General features: G+C 44.8%; 2 protein-coding genes across 3 annotated transcripts; both read right to left on the reverse strand.

The window, feature by feature from the left end:
• Positions 1-256: 256 nt before the first annotated feature.
• On the reverse strand, positions 257-12,000 carry LOC117793659 (protein lava lamp). Of its 2 annotated transcripts, XM_034634051.1 has the most exons (8): positions 11,936-11,993; positions 11,311-11,569; positions 11,177-11,239; positions 5,802-10,961; positions 1,606-4,135; positions 1,423-1,546; positions 1,119-1,363; positions 257-705 (listed from the first exon to the last, which is right to left on the reverse strand). In XM_034634051.1, exons 2-8 carry the CDS (start codon positions 11,392-11,394, stop codon positions 602-604), a joined length of 8,310 nt encoding a protein of 2,769 aa, XP_034489942.1. In that variant the 5' UTR covers positions 11,395-11,569; positions 11,936-11,993; the 3' UTR covers positions 257-601. The 2 variants fall into 2 exon arrangements, with proteins under 2 accessions (XP_034489942.1, XP_034489935.1); XM_034634044.1 differs by having other exon boundaries at positions 11,311-12,000.
• Positions 12,001-12,430: 430 nt separating this feature from the next.
• Positions 12,431-18,838, reverse strand: LOC117793592 (L-asparaginase). Its single transcript, XM_034633951.1, has 4 exons — positions 18,143-18,838; positions 16,516-16,751; positions 15,710-16,459; positions 12,431-13,407 (listed from the first exon to the last, which is right to left on the reverse strand). The coding sequence occupies exons 1-4, from the start codon at positions 18,408-18,410 to the stop codon at positions 12,691-12,693; spliced, it is 1,971 nt and encodes a 656-aa protein (XP_034489842.1). The 5' UTR covers positions 18,411-18,838; the 3' UTR covers positions 12,431-12,690.
• Positions 18,839-20,844: the final 2,006 nt, after the last annotated feature.

Here is a 20,844-nt window from a genome sequence, read left to right on the forward strand (position 1 = left end):
TCTTTTTTATTGTTTATTCCCTATTTCAGGACGCTTCGTCCTGTTGCTGTGGCAAGGAGTTGGCATCACTGGCTAAAAATGCAATGGCAATTGCAGCCGCTTATAATGTGTACACACTACTTAGCAAATGTATTGTTTGTGCAAATAGCTAGAATTGCAAAAAAAAAAACATTGTGCACACACTGCTCCCGCCATTGACATTCAAATTGCAGTTTATTAAAAACAAAACAATTGCGAATTAAAAATATTGTTTACGTTCTTTTTTGTATGTGTCGTTATTAATTGTTTAAGTTTCGTTTATACAATTTTTACATATCTACAACATAAAACGTAGGCGTGCCAAATGCATGTAACACAATTCGGAAATAGTTGATTTTTTATCTTCTTTTCTTTTCGTATTTTTCTCGGTTCTCTTTTTTTCATTTTTTTGCGTTTTCATATCATCCAAGGTACATAATATAGAACTCTAATGCTAGTTTTAATCAAGAATTATTTGTAAGCCGCTTTATCAACTCAATTCGGAAGTCAACTACACTGAGCGAAGCTGCTTGGAACGTGTGATGGTGAAGGAAGCAGGAGGATGGAGCGAGGGCTGCACTAATTAATTGCTCGATGCTACATTTGGATGCGATTCGTCCTCGTTCTTATTGTTGCCTAAGATCCAGTCCATGAGTACCATTGAAGGTGATCGCAGTGATGTTTGAGCTGTAAAAGTGATGAGAGTTAAAGATTAATTTTAGAAGAAACTCGGCAAGATGGAGATCATAACGGTTTTATAATAGGACTGCAAAATATATATTTTCTGTGTGGCTATTGCGATTTAGCTATGTATCGATAGTATAGTGGTGTGTAAAATAGGACTATTTGTGGTAAATTATCAATTTATCAATTTATACAATTTAATTGCAAAATTTGCAGCTACTTGTAATGCTATTAATTTTGTTCAAATATATTTTTGCATTCTGTTTTTACGAAGTAGTGACACAAGCAATAGCAACTATTAAAAGTATCGCACAATAATATCAATGCTATCGTCACTATTGTACCACAAAATCATTATCGATATATCGATACATATATATTTTGAAAAATTAAGCAGCCCTGCTTGGAACACTTACATGGATCAACTTCAAGCTGATGCGTCTGTTGTTGTTGTTGCTGCTGAGCAGGATGTGGAGGAGGAGGAGGAAGAGAAGCTGTTGCTGTTGTTGTTGTTGCCACCGCCGTTGACGTCGTTGTCGCTGTTGTTGTCGCTGTTTTGGCCATCTCCCTTTGCAGCTGTATCATCTGGCGCAATCGCTGCTCACGCTCATCCACAATTGCCTTGTCCTTGGAATGCTTCACCGTCTGCAGTTCCGCCAATCTGTGAAATCAATCAGCATCAATCAAAACTGTTGTTGACATCATCTAAACTCCACTTACTTCTGTTTCAGATCATTGCTGCTGTTGCCGCTTGGATCGCTGCTGTTGCCCACTGTGCTGGAGACTGAGGATGAGGAGGAGGCGGCGGCGGTTGTGGCTTGCTGTGCTGCAGCTGGAACGCCAGCTGTAGAAGGAATGCATTTAAATAAAGAGTTGAAATTAGTGTCACCAAAGTAGACTCACTTCGTTCCGCTTCCAGCTGACGCAGCGTGTCCGATAGCTTCAGTTGCAGATGATCACGCTCCTCCAGCAGCTGCACCAGCTCCAGTATCATCTCCTCGAGGCGCATATCTCGCTGATGCAACATCATCAGTGCATAGTCCAGATCTGCCTTCAGCACATACTCATCCTGGCCAGGATTACCTGTTGCCCCAGTGACACCACCAGCTCCTCCTCCGCCGCCGCTGCCAAGCGTATTCTGCAGCCGGAAGGGATCATACTGTGAGGCGAGACGTGCATATTCCGCTGATCTGATGGCCAGCTGCTCCTTGAGCGTCACAATTTCCATTTCCTGCGTTTCCAGCGCCTTTTGCATCTTGTGCAGCATCTCGTTGACATCCTCCGGGACCACGACACTCTGCTCCGCCGGCTGTGCCGTTGGCGTCGCCTCCAGCTTGGCCGTGAGCTGCTCGATCTGCGCTTGGTAGGCGGCTTCACGTTGTGCCAGATGCTCCTGCCATATGCTGGCCACCTCGCTGCACTTTTGCTCCACCAGCGACTCCCACTGTTGGTTCAATGCACTCAGATCCGGTTGCTGCACCTGGACAGCTGGCTGGGATTGTGCCTGCTGCAGCAGTTCCAGTGATCTGCGTAGCTCGGTGATCTCAATGGTTTTCGTATCCAACTCCAATACAGATTGCTTCATCTTGTCCTCCAGCTCCAGGCTGGAGAGCACATGATTGTTAAGCACACGCAACTCCTCCTCCATGTCCGCCTTCTCCTGCTGCAGCTGCTCGCACTGCTGACGCACTTGCTCCAGTTCCCGCTGCAGCTGCAGATCCACTCTTGGCTGCTCCGGCTCCGTCTCCGGCACCGGCTGCTCTGCTTGCTTCTCCAGCTTGTCCTCCTCCAGCTGCTTGATCTGCATGCGCAGCAGCTGCAACTCCTGGTTCTTGGTTAGAATCTCCAGCACCAATTTTTCCGTCTGATCCTCACGCATGAGTTCCTCAATGCGCTGCTTGAGATGCACAATCTCCGATTCCTTCTCCTGGAGCAGCGCCATGCTCTCGTCACTGGGTGCACTCACAGTGGCAGGCAGTTCCATCAGTTTGGCCTTTAGCTCCTCCAGCTGCAGTTGCAGCTGCTCGCGTTCCTGCTGCGCTGCCTGGACACGCTGCTGATCCGCCTGCAGCTGCTCCTGGAGCTCCCGGCGCTCCTGTTCCGCCTGCTGACCCAGTGCCTCCAAGGCACGCTGCTTGTCCGCCTGCAGTTGCTCCCGTTCCCGCTGCGCCTGAGCTAGTGCGTCCAGTGCATGTTGCTTCTCCTGCTGCAGTTGGGCCTGCAGTTCCTGGCATTCCGCATTCAAATCCAGATTCTCCGCCTGCAGATTCTCGATTTTGGCCAGGGCTTCCACATCGCTGGCAGCTGTTGCTGGCGAGGATTCGGGCAGTGTTATGGCTGGCGTGGCTATGACTGCTCCTGCGCCCGCTCCGTCCTCGCCCCAGCTCTCCAGCTGCTGGAGCTTCTCCTGCAGCTCACGGATGCGCGCCTGATACATCTGGACATCCATGTCCTGGCGCTCCTTCAGCTCCGCCATGCGTTCATTGCCCGCGGTGAGGACATCGATGCGCTTCGCTAGCTTCTCCTTTTCCAGCGCATGCTGCTGCAGCAGTTCCTCGGTCTTGGCCTGGCGGGATTCATGCAGCTCCAGTTGATGCCGCAACTCATCCATGATGGCACCATCCAGATCATTGTCCACCACCTTGGATTGCTCCTGCTGCTGTTGTTGCTGTTGTTGTTGCTCCTTGTTGCGATATTCCTTGAGACGCTTCATTAGCTTCGCTGTCTTGGTTTGCAGCTCCGCCTTTTGCTGCTCCAGCTCGGTAATCCTCGCCTGCAATGCGACCTCGGCACCTGGTCGCTCCAGCTGCTGTGGGTGCTGCTGCTGCTGTTCCCCGGCAGCTGCACTTGCCCAGGGATCCTCATCCACGCCCCAGTCGATCACATGCTGCACCTGCTCCTGCTCCGGATGACAGATGTATGCCTTCTTTGGTGTTATCAGCTCCTCCACAACGGGCTCCGTCTGTGGCATTCCCAAATCCAGACTGATTGCATCCGTCACGGTTTCCGAGCCAAAGAACATGTCCAATGTGGGTGCCGTCTTGGTTTCAACTGGCGCTGCCGGCGGCTCCGCTTGAATCAGCTTCTCAATGGCCGCCAATCTTTCGCGCTCCTCAGCTGCAGCCTGCAGCTGTGCCAGCTCCTGTTCCCGCTCCTGAAGCATTCGCTCCAGCTGCAGGCGTCGCTCCTCGTGCTCCGCCAAGGCTTGATTGCGGGCCAACAGCTTCGTCTCCAGCTCCTTGGCATGCTTCTCCAGATCCGACACATTACGCTGCAAATCCTCAATCGTTGGCTCCACAACCGATGCATCCTGGACTGCACCCAATCCCTGTGCGCTCATCCTCAGCGGCTGAGCCACAATCTCATCGAATGGCGATGGCGCCGCTGCTGCGTCGCTGCTGAAGAACATTGCGGGTGCGGGGATTGGAGCATTCTGAAAGGAAAAGCATTACGACTGTTTATTGGATCAATCCGACTTTATTATGCCATTAGGATTATCTGAGTGAATCGCCTAATTCCTCTATCCTTATTTAAAAGATCAATATCAGAATATGTTTTCTTTTAAGGATTGTCCGAGTGAACCGCCTAATCTCTTCACTATACCTATGCTCCATTTTTCCCAAAGTTTCACAATTTCTTCTTGCATTTTCCCCCGTGATATGTCCGAATTCCTTTCTCTTAAGAACTTTCCGATTAAAGTACTTTATTTATCTTCCTGTCTGCTGTAGGATTATCGTAGTTTAATAGATGAATCTTAGCGAAGAAAGTCTGCAGGATTCGAAAATATTTTCTCTTCTGGATTGTCCGAGTCTAATCACTACTATCTATCTTATCTTACCTATCTTTCTGCTTTTGTTACTAAATCACTGTATATTTTTTATCTCAAAAGTTCTTTAATTTTTTCACATTCTTTCACCTTGAAGGGGGATAGACTTTAACCCATTCCCTTATGGATTGTTCGATTATACTGATTAATTCTATACATTTATCTTCAGACAGCTGGAGGATTATCATAACTAGTTACTAGTTACTAAGGGAAGCGAAAGGTGGAGAAATATTTTGGATTTTCTTTTCCCTAGAAGTTTGTTTGAGTTAACGGCCTAATCCCTTCTCTATAGCTATATCCACCTTTCTGCTGGATTTGCTACCACTGCTCCTAGTGTTCCATCTTTCATATTTTGGTAAGTGTTAATCTCGACAATCTCGATCGAGTTGGGAGTAACAAAATACATTCAATGTAGGCGCCAACGAGACGCACAAGCAAAACTAAGCAATGTTAAACTAGATGGACGGAGCTACAGTCGAGCATTTTCGACTGACTATGACTTGATTTTCGCCCGATCGGTCCTATGACAGCTATATGATATAGGGGTCCGATTTGAACCAACTTCGGTTAGGATGTATAAAACTAACTTAAATGCATATTCTATAAGTTTGGTTATGATATCTCATAAAACAAAAAAGTTTTTCATACTAAAACTTGATTTTTGCCCGATCGATCCTATGACAGCTATACGATATAGTGGTCCGATTTGAACCAACTTCGGTTAGGATGTATAGGACTAACTTAAATGTTATGATATCTCATAAAACAAAAAACTTTTTCATACTTAAGCTTGATTTTCGACCGACTGTTCCTATGGGCGCTATATGATATAGTGGTCCGATTGAAAAAAGAAACAAGCTTGATCTGCCTGCAATATAGAGGAATCTACATACCAAACTTGGTGTCACTAGCTTTTAAATTGCTCTTATAATTTGAATATGAAATTTTCTATGTCAATTTTTAGGCGGTAAAGGGGGCGTGGCCGAATTCTGAAACAAACTTGATATGCTTGCAATATAGAGGAAGCTACATACCAAGTTTGGTGTCTCTAGCTCTCATAGTCTCTGAGATCTCTGTTCATACAGACGGACGGACAGACAGACAGACGGACGGACGGATAGACATTGCTATATCGACTCGGCTATTGATGCCGATCAAGAATATATATAGTATACTTTATAGGATCTGCCACGCCTCCTTCTGTTTCTTCTATCCCTTTCCATATTCCCACCTGATTCTACTTAAAGTTCTTTCGAGCTATGTCTTCACTTACCTGTTCTGCACTGGATACTGGAACTGCCTGTCTCTGGGATGGATTTGCGCTGTTTGGACGCATCCAGGCGGCTTGGTACATCCAATCCTCATTGGCTTGGTTGGGTGCCTGCATTGGCGTCTGGTACTGCGTCGGCGGGAAGAGAGGAAGTGCAGCTGAAGTGGAAATTGGAGCTGCAACTGGAGGAGCTGCCTGTTGGCGAGCCAGTTGCTCCGCCTGCTCATCGAGACGAGCCTGCATTTCCGTAAGCTGCTCGGCGAGACGTTTGTTCTCCGTCTCGATGTAGACCTGATCATCGGTTTGATTCTGTCCCAGAGTGTCCAGCTCGGCGATCTCCTGCTGCAGCGCCTGCAGCTCCTGGTTGTGATTGGCGCATAGCGAATCGATTTGTGCCCGCAAATTGTCCATTTCCGTCTTGTCCTGCAGTGCCTGCATGCGGAGCTCCTGCAGCTCGAGCACATCCTGCTCGGCGCTGTCGTGCTGGAGACGCAGCAGAACCGCCTCCCGATTGAGAGCAGCTCGTTCCCGCTCCACATCGGCGAGCTCCTCGTTGAGGCGCGTCAACTCCTCGCCGCGTGCCTGCAGCTGCTCCTGCATCCGCTCCAGCTGTTGGGTCAGATCACGCGTCTCTGCCGTCGCGCGTTCCATGTGCGCACTCAAATCGCACTCCATCTCATCCAGTTCGGTGGCCTTGGCGGCCAGTTTGGCATCGTAGACATTGCGTTGACGTTGCAGCTCCTGGTTGCGCAACTGCAGCTGTTCCCGCAGCTCCTGGAGCTCCTGTTCGCTGCTGTTGTTCAGCTGTTCGCGCTCCGCCTCCGCCTGTTGCGTCTGCTGCTTGTGCCGCGCCAGCAATGCCTCGTGTTCGGCCCGCAGTGCCGTCAACTGGTCACGTGCCTCCTCCGCCTCCTGTCGCTGCAACTGCAGCTGCTGACTCTGGCTCTGCTCGTGCTCCATCAGCTGTTGCAGTCGCTGCTGCAGCTGGAGCTCGTGCTCCTTCTGCTGGGCGCTCGTCTCCTGCAGTTGCTGCTCCAACAGCTGCAGTCGCTCCTGGTCTGCCTGCTGCTGTGCCTGTTGAGCAGCAGCCTGATCCTCTAGAGCAGCGCTACGCGTCAGCAGCTGTGTGTTTTGTGTCTCCAGGGATTCGATGTAGGACTGATCCTGCAGCAACTTGGCTTGGATGCCCTCGTGTAGTGTCTCCAGTCTGCCGATGGTCAGCTCAAAGTTCACCTTCTCCTGCTGCAGTGCGTGCAGCTTGGCTAGCAGTTGCTCCTCCCGCTGTTCCTGCTGTTCCCGCTGCTGTTCCTGCTCCTCGCGTGCCTCCTCCTCGGGTTGCGCCTGCAGTTGTGCCCGGAGCTCGGCCAGCTCCCGCTGTAGACTCTGTATGGTGGCATTGCGATGCTTGATCACCTCCTTGGACTTGTCAAACTTGATGGACTTTTGCTCCAGCTGACGACGCAGCTCATCCATGTTGTCCATGGACGACAGCTTCTGTTCCAGCTGATAGCTCTCCTGGCGCAACGAGGTGTTGGCATGCACCGTATTCTGCAGCTCCACCTGCAAGCGTTCCACCTCCTCCTTCAGCTTGGGCAATGCGGACAGTTTGGACTTTTGTTTGAGCGTCTGTTGCTTCAGCTCCTGGTTGTCATCCTGGCAGGATTGCAGTTCCTCCTGCAGCTGTTGCAGTTCCTCCTGCAGCTGTTGCTCCTGCTCCTTCAGCTGCCGATTGAGCTGCTCCAGCTGCTGTTCCCGCTGCTCTTGCTCCCTATTGATTTGCTGCAATCTCTGCACATCTCGCTGCAGTTGCTCCACATCCAGCTGGGATTGGGATGTGGTTAGCTCCGCTTGGAGTCGCTGCAGCTGCTGCTCCAGCTCTGCCTGCTCCGTTGTGCGTTTCTTCAGATTGAGCGCATACTTTTTCAGTTTCTCCCGCAGCTCCTTGTTGCGGGATTCACTTGTCTCCAGCTCCTGCTGGCATTGCTGCAGCTCCAACAGCTTCAAATTGGACTCGTGCTCACTCTCGCTGTAGCTCTCGATGAGCTGCTGCTTCTGCTCCGCGACCAGAGCTTGCAGAATGCCCATCTCCCCCTCCAGCGTCTCGATCTTGGACTGCAATTCACGGCGGAGACGCTGCTGCTGCTCCATGTGCTTCTCATGCGCCATTTCGCTGGCATTGAGCTTGTGATCATGTTGCTCCGCCTGCAGCTGGAGCTGCACCAGCTCCGCACTCTGACTGGCAATCAGCTCCAGATGCTCCGCTTCAGCGGCACGTAGTTCCGAGATGGTTCCTTGCAGTTCTTCCCGCAGCGCTTCAAGTTGTTCCCGCTGCTGCTCCCTCTCCTGTTCCCGTTCCCGCTCCCGTTCCCTCTCGTGTTCCTCCCGTTCCGCCTGCTGGGCAATGGCCAGCTTGGGTTGCTCGACAGGATCATAGCTGTCACGCAGCTCCTCCAGCTCCGTTTGGAGTGCAGCTAGCGCGGATTTCAGCTCGGCATTCTGTGCCGTCAGCTGCTCGTATTCCGCCAGAGCTTTGCCATTGGGTGCAGTGACAGCCACGACAGTTTCCACCACCGTCACCGTCTCCACCGCCGTGCTGGCCTCCTTCACCTTGTGCAACAGCTCCGTCAGCTGGACATGCACGTTCTTGGCCTCCTTGGCCAGTTTCTTGGACACATTCAATTTGGCATTGCGATCGGCCTTGCGATAGGCCTCCAATTCGGAGCTCAGCCTGGACAGGGATCTTTCGCATTTGTCGAACAAGGCGGCGCCTCCTTCGCCGGCGTCCAGGGCGGCAACCACCTCGGAGGAGCGTTGCATGGAGCTCAGTTCCTGCGAGAGATTCGATTTCTCGCTGAGCTGCAGTGACAGCTGTTGTTTGTCCCGCTGCAGTTCCTCCAGTTGGGCCTGGAGTGCTGACGTCTCCGATTGCAGCTGCTCCTGGGTGTGCTTCAGCTGCTCCTGCAGCGTTTGCTTCTGGGAGAGACTCAGCTCGGCCTGATCCGCAGAGATTTGTAGCTGGTTGTGCTGCTGCGCCTGCTCCTGCTGCAGCTGTTCCTTGAGTCGGACATTCTCGGACTGCTCCTGCGACGCCTGCTCCTGGTAGATCTTCAGCTGCGACTGCTCCTGCTGCAGCTGCTCCTTCAGCCGGACATTCTCCGCCTGCAGCTGCTCCATTTTGGCCAAAACCTCGCGTCGTTCGTTGGTGAACAGCTCAATCTTCTTGAGCAGCTCATCGCTCTCGTTGCGCAGCTGGGCGAGACTCTCGCTGACCTCCAGTTCCGTGGACGCCAGCTCCTCCGTTTGCGTGAGCTCGCTGACAAAGCTGGGCAACGCAGTGGCTTCCACTGAATCCGCTCCAGCGTCCGCCTCGGAACTGAAACGTCGCTCGGTGGGACGCTCGACTATTTCAATGGATTCAGCGGAACTGGATGAGCTGAGCTTCTCCAGTTTGTCCAGCAGTTCCATATTCTCGTTGATGTAGTGCGTCAGCTTCTTGTCCAGCGCCTCCTTCTCCGCCTGCAGCGTTTGGAGCTGTTGACGCTGCTCCGTCGCCTCCGTCTCCAGCTGTTGGCAACGCTGCGAGAGTTGCTCCTCCAGCTGCAGTTCACTCAGCTCGGATTCCACACGTGCGGATTCTGTGCCCTGCTGCAGTGCCTCCAGTGCCTGCTGCAGCTCCGCCTTTTGCTCCTCCAGCAGGCGTATGGCTGCCGTTTGACTTGGCTGCTCCTCCTCCTCATTGACCTGGGCCAACTGCCACTGACCCTTCTCATCCTCCAGCACAATGATGCGTTGCTGTAGCTGCTCATTCTCCGCCTGCAGCTGTGCCAGCTCCTTCTGTGTGTCCAGGGACTGCAGTTTCTGTAGCTGCTTCTCCGCCTGCTTGCACTTGAGCTTCAGCTTAATGTTGCTCTTGTTGCTCTCGTCCAGCTTCTGCTTGAGCTGCTGCAGCTGCGACTGCAACTGTTCGCTGGCATTGTTATCGGAGTCATCCTCGTCCAGGAAGATCGGTTTACTCTTGACACTCTGCGACAGTTTCTCCTCGAGCACGCGTAGATTCACATTGAGCACATTCAATTCGGTGGTCTTCTCCGCCAGCTGTTCGGCCTGTGCCGCCAGTTGGCTGCACTGCGTCTCAATGGTGGCTTCCAGTTGCGTGAGACGCTCCGATTCACTTGGCAGCTGTTGCTGCTGTCGCTGCTGTTGCTCCTGTCGCAGCTGTTGCAGCTCTTTCTCCAGCTCCTGCAGCTGCTTGGCCAGCTCCTGATTCACCTGCTCATCTGTGGAGGCGACGGCGGAGGAGTTGTTGTTGCTCTGTTGCTGCTGCTGCTCTAGCAACTGTTCCCGCGCCTCGTGCAGCTCCAGACGTGTTGTCTCCAGCATTTCGCTGCTATTCTCCAGCTCCGCATTGCGTTCCCGCAGCTGCTCGATCTGCGCCTGCAGACGTGAGTGCTCCTGATCCGCCAGTGGCTGCAGATTGGACAGCAAGTGCTGCTCCTGCTGCTGTTCCTGCTGCTGCTGTGTTAACTGCTGCTCCAGCTGTTGTATCTGCTCCTTTCTTTGCGTCAGTTCATTCCGCATCTCGTTGAGCTCCTGCTGCAGTTCCTGCTCCTTGCGCGTCTGCTTCAGCTCTATGAGTTTCATCTTATTCTTGAGCAGCTTAAGGCGTCCCTCATCCGCTGTGGAGAGTGGTTGTTGTTGCTGCTGCTGCTGCTGTTGTTGTTGTTGTAACAGATCTGCGGCGGAACGATGTCGGGATACAGGCGCCGCTTGCACCAGCCCACCACGCAGATCACTCATGGATGAGCCCAGCTCCTGTTGTTGCCTTAATCCGGACTTGACCGACTGCAGTGACTTGGCCATGTCACGTTTACGCTGCTCCAACAAGGCACGATTCTGTTCGGTGCGTTGATTGAGCATTTGCAGTTTCTCGCTGCCGCTGATCTCCGTCTCCTTGGTGGGCGTCACCAGCGGCGTGGACATATCCTGTGGCAACAGCTCTCCATCACCATCGGGCATTATCAGACCCGCATTGCGTCCTTTGAGTATGCTCAATTTGTGTCCGAGTGACTTTAGGGATTCCATGGAATCGCTTCTGCTGCTCTTGTGGCGTCCAGAATCATCGGATTTACGCTGCGCACGCTCACGTAGCGCCATCAAACGTTCCTGGGATTAGAGAGAGGATTAGATTAGAATTTGAGTGTAAGCTGTGGAGCTGGAGGAGGAGGAGGAGGCGGAGGAAAAGGAGGAGGAAAGGGAGGAGGAGAAAAGGGAGGAAGAGAATGAGGAGAAGGGGAAGGAGGAGGAAAAGGAGAAGGAGGAAAAGGATACAGAGGAGGAGAATAAGGAGAAAACGGAAGAGGAGGAGAGGACAGACTCACCTGCTGCTTGGAAAGATTCTCGCGCAGACTGTCCAAACGTCCCTTGCCGCCGCTGGACGTGTGCTATGGGATAACAATCAAATAACAACAAATGAGCACAAACCACATAAATTGCATTAGGGGCATTCCCTCACCTGTATGAGCGATAATTCCGTTGAGCTGCCGTCATCGGCATCCTCGTTCTCATTGTGCTGGCTGAGATCCGCCGCCGAGTCCATTTTACAAAACAAATTTCAACTAGCTAAATATCAAAAACAAAACAACAACAACAACCCAAAAAGGAAGGGAAAACAAAAAAAAAAAATAAATAGGCACTGGCTATCTCCGAAATGGATATATCCAATGTCGTCGCGTGTGTTTCGTTAGGTTTGTGCTGCTAACTATCGACATTGACTGCAATGATAAAAGAACATGTTGTCAGTCAGTCAAAATAAAATATAGAATTTCAAATACACAATTCACAAAAATTGATAGTTTTTAAAGGCAGCGAATTATTCGTGGCACTGACGTGTGCACTTCTTTCCTTGTGTGCGTGCGTACGTGTGCGCTCTCTTTCTCTCTGTGTGTGTGTGTGTGTGCGTGTGTGTGTCTCTGTGCCATACAAAATTTGATGTATGATTTTTCGTTTTTATGTTTTACATATGCACGCACGTACGTTGTTTATAGTCTTTGTGTATTTCAGCTGTTTAGAAATCAACAGCCAACTTGTTTTTCAGTTCACTCATTTGCTTATGTATTTAATTTTAAACAATTATTTACCAATTATAATTAAGCAATGCTAACAACAAATAAGTTAAACACCAGGGCTTCGTTGTCGCTGTTACTGCCCTGGTTTTTGTTACAGCGCCGTGTCACTGGTAGATGGTGCGATAATTTCACTAATTGAGTTTATCGATTTCACTTAAGGTGCCCACACACGACAAGCATGCGCGCTGAGCATGCTCAAAACACACCAAAAGTCACTTTGATTTAAGCGTCAATGAGATAAAAGTGAACAAAATATTTATTGAAAACGTAACAAGTCGGCTTGTTATCACGAGCCGCTTGCCGTCCGTGGGTAAAGGAAAACTTCGACGAGCACACATGTGTGTCGTGTGTGGGCACTTTTAAGTAATCGATCACAGTCATTGCTATCGATTAGTCTACGTGTCACAAACAGATAATTTGTATTGATTAACTCCGATTACTTTTAGGCTATCGAAATTCAAAATTTTATTTGAAAAAAAACAAGTATTAATTTGTTTTAATGAGGTAGCAAACATTTGTTTTTATAATAATTGTTGAATTCGAGTGCATGAGAATTCTTCTTTAAAATATCTGTATATCAAATGCAACAATTTAAAGCTATTACAAATATTGCACATGGTATAATATAGGAACAAAAAAAATATATATATATATGTGGACTAGACTACTCCATGTCTAGGAGAGAGAGAGAGATATACACAGATCTAAATACAGCCAAGCTGCAGACGTTAAGTAAACTGGCGAATAAAATTGCAGTAGCTGTTTCATTATTCGTTCTTCTTGGCAGGATTGAGCAGATCTGCAATGGAAGCGTGACTGCCACGTAATGCATAATCGTAAGCGGTGAGGCCAAGCATATCCTTCTTATCGGTATTTTCCATGTACGGCAACATGTAGTGAATCAACTCCTCGAAGCCGTGCAATGCCGCCACATGGAGTGCAGTGCGTCCGGAGGGATCTGAGAGAGACAAATCGGTGCCAGCCAATTGATAAGACTGCAGACGTCGCAGGGAGCCACGGGAGGCGGCGGCACACAACTGCTCGCCCACAGCACGCGAGGATCCAGTCAAATGGGCGCCACAGCTGATGAGCAACTGAATGATCTCATGGTTATCCGTGGACACGGCCTCCTGCAACGGTGTACGATCGTAACGATCCCTAATGTGCACCGAGACGCCATTGTGGAGCAAATGACGGACGATTTGAAGGTTGCCCATCTGACAGGCCAAATGCAAAGCAGTGCGATGATCATGATTCGAGCCAGAAAGATCAGCGCCATATGCCTTGAGATTATTTATCTTCTTGATGTCACCCTCGGCAACGGCGGCATTGATCATCGCCGGAAACAATGTGGCGCCCAGTTGATCCAGTTCCTGAGGCGACGACAAGTGCAAGGAACGCGCCACAGCATCAACCAGATCATAATCCTCCATTTTGAGGGCTGCCGTTGAGGTGAGCTCGCCACGTAGATTCGATTGCATCATCTACAAACAGGGATTGAAGATTAGTGTACAAAATTAAAGAATTCCAACAGAAGCATAAATAACAAAATTTATTTAAGAAATACGTTCAGAGTACAAAGATTGGAAAATTAAAATAAAAAAAGGTTGAGAGCGTAAAAATTTGAATAAATCAGTTTCATTAATATTAAAAAATACATATTATTGGATTATTCAACATTTTAAAGTCGAACCCAAGATCTAAAGGAAAATAATTTTTTTAACCAAATTAATTAAATTTAAATGCAGAATGAATTTAGAGGCCGAACCATGATCAAAATGTCATTCCATTTAAAAATCGGTTCAGATTTGGCCAAGTTATGACAGTTTGAAGTTGTTCTGACTTTGGATCTAGTCACTTTACAAGTCAAAATTTTTGTCCGATTTGACATGATTTTTTACAGAAAAATGAAAGGTCTCAGAATCAGTTTTAAAGTGTTGTTTTATACTAATTACGATATAAGGAGTCGATTAAAAGTGAAAACTTAAGATTTAAAAGTTTCAATTTTCAAAATTCCAAAGGGGGGACCCTTAGCATTGAAAATAAAAACCAAGATCTAAAGGGAAATATTTTTTTTTACAAAATTAATTAAATTTGAATGCATAAAGAATTTAAAGGGCAAACCATGAACAAAATGACATTCCGCTTGAAAATCGGTTCAGATTTGGCAAAGTTATGGCAGTTTTAATTTGGTCAGACTTTGGGTCTAGTCACTTTACAAGTCAAAATTTTTGTCCGATTTGACATGATTTTTTACAGAAAAATGAAAGGTCTCAGAATCAGTTTTAAAGTGTTGTTTTATACTAATTACGATATAAGGAGTCGATTTAAAGTGAAAACTAGAGATTTAAAAGTTTCAATTTTCAAAATTTCAAAGGGGGGACCCTTAGCATTGAAAATCGAAACCAAGATCTGAAGGAAAATATTTTTTTTTTTTACAAAATTAATTAAATTTGAATGCAGAATGAATTTAAATGCCAAATCATGAACAAAATGACATTCCGCTTGAAAATCGGTTTAGATTTGGCAAAGTTATGACAGTTTGAAGTTAGTCAGACTTTGGGTCTAGTCACTTTAAAAGTCAAAATTTTTGTACGATTTGACATGATTTTTTACAGAAAAATTAAAGGTCTCAAAATCAGTTTTAAAGTGTTGTTTTATACTAATTACGATATAAGGAGTCGATTAAAAGTGAAAACTTGAGATTTAAAATCTTCAATTTTCAAAATTTCAAAGGGGGGACCCTTAGCATCGAAACCATGATCCATAGGAAAATATTTTTTTTTTTACAAAATTCTTCAAATTTGAATGCAGTATGAATTTAAAGGGCAAACCATGATAAAAATATCATTCCGTTTAAAAATCGGTTCAGATTTGGCAAAGTTATGGCAGTTTTAAGTTGGTCAGACTGCGGATTGAGCCACTTTACAAGTCAAAATTTTTGTCCGATTTGACATGATTTTTTACAGAAAAATGAAAGGTCTCAGAATCAAATTTAAAGTGTTGTTTTATACTAATTACGATATAAGGAGTCGATTAAAAGTGAAAACTTGAGATTTAAAATTTTCAAAATTCCAAAGGGGGGACCCTTAGCATCGAACCCATGATCTAGAGGAAAATAATTTTTTTTTTTTAATTAATTAAATTTGAATGCAGAATGAATAAAAGGGCCAAACCATGATCAAAATGACATCCCGCATGAAAATCGGTCCAGTTTTGACAAAGTTATGAAAGTTTGAAGTTGGTCAAACCTTTGACCTAGCAACTTTACAGGTCCAAATTTTTGTCCGATTTGACATGATTTTTTACAGAAAAATGAAAGGTCTCAGAATCAGTTTTAAAGTGTTGTTTTATACTAATTTTGATATAAGGAGTTGATTAAAAGTGAAAACTTGAGATTTAAAAGTTTCAATTTCAAAATTTCAAAGGGGGGACCCTTAGCATTGAAAATCAAAACCAAGATCTTGAGGGAAAATATTTTTTCTACAAAATTCTTCAAATTTGAATGCAGTATGAATTTAAAGGCCGAACCACGATAAAAATGACATTCCGTATGAAAATCGGTTCAGATTTGACAAAGTTATGTAACTTTGAAGTTGGTCAAACTGCGGGCTTAGCAACATTCGGAAAGTTTTAATAAAGCTATTCCTAATTTGAGTGTTCAAATTCTAATTTTTAAATGTCGTTCTTCCTAATTTAGCTATGATAATTTTTCCTGCCAAACTTGGATACTCGGAGTATTATTTGTTGAAATAGGGTTGTTGTATAGGGTATTGAAAAACTCACCTGCTTCTTGACCTCCAGTGGCCATTCCTCTTTGCCGATGACGTAGGCGAGCTTGGAGAGCGCCGCCTCGGGTGTCATGTCATAGCCAGGAATAACGCCCACATCGAAGAGCACCTTGCCCGTGTGATAGATCTCGGCAACGGAGCCATTTGGACACTGTGTGCAATTGATGATGATGACGCCACGTTCCGAGGCCGTTTTCAATTCGTCAATCAGATCCTTGCGATTCGAGGGCACATTGCCGGAGCCAAAGGATTGCAGGACGACGCCCCGCATGGGCGGCGCCAGAAATGCCCGAAATGTGGATAGTGAAATGCTGGGAAAGATGCGCAACAATCCAACGTTCTCGTCCAGCTGCAAATGGACACAGAAACGCTCCACACTGCAGGGCCGAAAGATCAGGCGATAATCCACATTCACATTGATGCCAATGTGCGCCAATGGAGGAACATTCGGTGAATTGAAGGCATCCAATGAATTGGAGCTGACCTTAACGGTGCGATTGCCACGAAGCAGCTTATTGCCAAAGAAGATGCACACTTCCGGTATGACATAGTTGCCGGCAATGATTAGGGCGGATGTAAAGTTATCCTTGCCATCGGTGCGCGTCTCAAAGATGGGCAACTGCGAGCCAGTGATGATCACCGTCTTGCCGAGATTCTCGAGCATAAATGACAAAGCCGAGGCCGTGTAGGACAGTGTATCTGTGCCATGGAGCACAACAAAGCCATCAAAGAACTCGTAGGATTGCTGTAAATTAGGTTAATCAATTCTCGTTACTTTTGCTGGAGAGGATTACAACTTACATAGATGTCATTGGCAATGCGCGCCCAGTCGTGCATGGTCATGTTGCTGGAGTCGAGCAGTGGCGTGTATTCCGTCACCTGGTAGAGCACCCGTCTCGCCTCACCCTGCACATAGGGCAGGACAAGAGGCGCCATCGAGGCACCAGCTCCAAAACGACGCTCTGCATATTCCTCATCGTGGATATTCGGATACTTGCGAATGATCCGCACCAAGGCATTCGGAATGGGAGCCAGCACTAAAAAGATACAAGATACAAGATACCAGATACAATGATAAGTCGATACATGCATATACACGAGGGTGGACTGACAAGTCATGGCATTTTCAAAGCGAATTCTCAACATTTTGTATGAAAAACCATTTTATTTTTAGAGTTAAATATTATAAATATTCTAGAAATTCTATTCATTTGGTATTCTCTTAAATATCTTAAGTATACCATAACTGAGCGAATTCTCAACATTTAAAATGAAAAACTATTTTATTTTTACAGTTAAATATTATAAATATTCTAGAAATTCTATTCATTTGGTATTCTCTTAAATTTCTTAAATATATCATATAAAACAGATCGGTTGAAAAGCCACTTTTAGTATAAAAAACATTTTTGTTTTCTAAGATATCTCAACCAAACTCATAGTTTATCTATTTTGATATTTGGTATGTTATTTTTGGTATATTTTGAGCAACTTTGACTAAAGTCGGATTACTATATGGTAATTAGTACAAAATGAAATTTAAAGTTTTTATTAAATATGTTAAATAAAATCAGAATTTCTTGGGCAATGATTACTTTATTAATAATATTAACCAAATAAATGAAAGTGATGAAAATATGCGAAATTGTATGTAATTTAAAAAAAAAAAAAACACGCAACTCTTGTTTCGAAACTTTTAAGCTAATGTTAAAATACCTCTTATTCCATACATCTTATTTCCACAACTTTAGAGCTTCAATTAAAAATATAATTCCCCCCGTCCACCCTTACATTTAATTTCAAAATACTGAGAACCATAAGAAACTTAAATTTCAAATAAAAATCTGAATACGATTATTACTTTAAATTTTAATATATTTTAATATATAACTAATATTAAGAATTACTGTTCAACAAAATAATTAAAATAAAAACTTAATTTGTATGGTTTAAAACTTTTAACAGAAACAAGCGTGTCAAATATTCGGCCTTTTTTTTAAAGTTGTTTTGTATAACTTAAAATACCTTCGAGTTGGGTAATTGTACTAATAATAATGAAAATTGTTAAAAACAGACGCTTGTAATTTGTGGCAAATAATTTTGCTGTAAAATGTTGAAACAGTGTGACACATGTCACTTACTAAGCGACCCTCGTATTACTCACAAAAAAAAAAATTAAACAATGTGACCGCACTTCATGCAACTTATAAAGTCAGCTGTTGAATCATTAAATGAACTTAGTTGATTAAAAGACTACTTATTTCAGTAACTGTTTAATTCACCCTCGTATTACTCACTAAAAACAAATAAAATAGTGTGACCGGACTACATGGTACTTAACCAGTCATCAGTTAAATAAATAAATGATCTATTTCAGTAACTGATTAGCCCACCCTTGTGCTCCTCCCCCTTCCAGTTCACCACTCACCATTCCTGTCGTTGCGCATCATTCCAATGGTGCCGCCCGTGTAAATGACTCGCACCCGCGCCTCCTTCACATCCTGGGCAATCAGATTTCCCTCACTGACGTTGCGACGCATTGCAGGAGATTGCAATGTCGGCGAGGGCGGAATGACCTTTTCCAACGAGCATTGACTGCTCACTTTTAGTGGCAAACTGATCGGTGCACTGCATTCATTTCCATTTCCATTGCCATTTCCATTTGCATTGGCACTTCCATTCTCGTTGCTGGACATGATTGTTTATTATTTTGTGCAATTCGTTAGGAATAATCGCTTAAAGATCGTTGCGATTAGATTTTCTATTGTTTTTTTTTAGATGTTTACAGTCAATTGTGATGTAAACACAAAATCCATTAACGAGTGCAGTTGCAGCTGCGCTTTTATTTAAATAATTTGTTATCAGTTCCAAACAACTGCCGTGATTTCCCAGAATTCACACTCTTCGTTCCCGTCACCTTCGTTGTCGTCGTCGTCTTCGTTGTCACGCGTCCTCGTGTCCGCTTTGGCGGTCAGGTGCAGATATACTGAGCTTATTTTTAATTAAGATTACTATTTGCAAATTAACTGCTTTTCAATATCTACATCTCAATAGTTATCTTTCTGTACTATTTTCATAATAAATTTCTACATATCGTAAGCAAATTTGCATGTTCTTTGCGTGCTGCCAGATCGTTGAAAAGTGCTCGAACAGCTGCTTGTATTGCGTGCTGTCTGGCAGCGCTGTCGTTGGGCGCGCAACTTGACTAAAAATTTGTGCACAGCTTTTCTTTTTTTTTTTTGTTATCTGCTTACAGCATTTAATTAAAGATTGCTGTTGCAGCTGTTCTTTTATTTAAGGCATTTGTTATCAGTTCCAACAAATGCCGACAAGAATTCGCAGATTTCTTTTTAGGGGGCAGGTGCAAATATACTAAGCATATTTATAATATAGATATCAGTTTAAAAATAAACAAAATGATAAGTGCTTTGCAATATCTACTTTTCAATTTATCTTTGAATGTTATTTTTATAAAAAAAACTTGCAGGTTTTAGCGCTGCCAGAATTTTTGCGAAGTGCTCGAGCAGCTGTTTGCTGTAGTCGCTGTCTGGCAGCGCTTTCTTTGGTGCGCAACTTGACTAAATTTTGTGTAGATTGGAAAGTGGAAAACTCGAATAGCTGGAATGTGGTGAATTTTAAAAATCGAAAACCTAACGGCTTTCGAGTTGACACAAGTCTACACGAGCTACACTCCCCTCCCCCTCACTTATAGCAACAGCAATTGCACACTTACGAACTGAAAAATAAGTACGAGTCCTGACAGCAAGGATAATAACATGCTCATCAGCTGCAACTGCTGCTGCTGCTGTCTAATGACAATTTCAATAATGGCCATAATAGGGCGTAATACGAGATGCAGCCACAACTGCAATTTCAAGTGCACTTAACTGTCAGCTGCCTCTTGATGATAATGATGTACATGATGAACACGATGAACACGATGATGATGCTTCAGTTGCCCAGGCACAAAGGGAATTGATATGTCTGAGACATAGACAAAACGGATGGTTATAAAGCACACAAAAGAAAGTTTTTTACTTGCACAACTGCTTAATGTCATGAATAATTTATTTAGGTTTTAAAATGTTGGCTATAAATGCATTTCATGCCGATAAATGCATATCGATATATGCATATCGATTAGCGCTGATCAGCTCTCATCTCTTCTCTCTCTTTCACATCTTCTTGATCACTGTTGCCAGAACAGTTTGTCTTAACGGGTTTTAAGAAGGTTTAAAAGTTTTTTTTAATTATAGGAAAACACTTAAATCCTTAATTTTTCTTTGCGATTTGGGTTACATTAATGCTTAGCCTATTTTAGCATTTCTTAGTTTATTTTGACTTCTTTTCTTTATATTACTTTTTTTTTTTAAAACTTTGCTTATTTTAACGTACGACTTCAAATAACAGTCCTATAATTTACTGGCCAATATCTCCGAAAATATATACAATTTAACTTTAATATTTTGGTTGCATTTAATTTTGATGACAATTTAAATTTATTTGAAGATTTAAATATGACTTATTTTAATCCGAAGTCTCAAATAATTGCGTAATATTAGAAAACCAAACCTTTTATTTTAGAATGCGGTTCGGTTTAGGTTTGAGCTCGCAAAGTGAATAATTTCAAGGGTTCGGTTCATGATCCGGTTCAGGCTGCTTAGGAACCCGAACCCAACCGAACCGGTTCTACGAGGTTCGGTTTAGAACCTTGGTTTTCTCACTTTAGAACAATATCTTGATAAAAAATAATTTTTTTATCACTGTATACATAAAATGATATTATGTGTTAAAAAATCAAAATCGATTTCTTATATCACTAATTAATATTGATATCGTCAGAAAAAAATTCACTTTAAAATATATTATCACCAAAAGTATTTATCGATATATTGGTGTTTTATCGATAGCCCTAAAATGCATGCTACGCTGATCTGCAATGTCTTTCATTCTTCTTCTGCTTCTGCCTCTCTTTGTCATTCTCTTTCTTTTGCAACTTCTCAACATGCTCGTACTTTGTTGCGAGTGATTTCCGTTATGCGTGCTGATAAACTTTGTTACTTTATTTTTTAAGCTGCTTGAAGTACGTCGCTGTAAAATACGCTCGTTTACACCTCAAGTGGCAATCAT

The sequence above is a fragment of the Drosophila innubila genome, chromosome X (assembly GCF_004354385.1).
Source record: "Drosophila innubila isolate TH190305 chromosome X, UK_Dinn_1.0, whole genome shotgun sequence".
Classification (NCBI taxonomy): Eukaryota; Metazoa; Arthropoda; class Insecta; order Diptera; family Drosophilidae; genus Drosophila; species Drosophila innubila.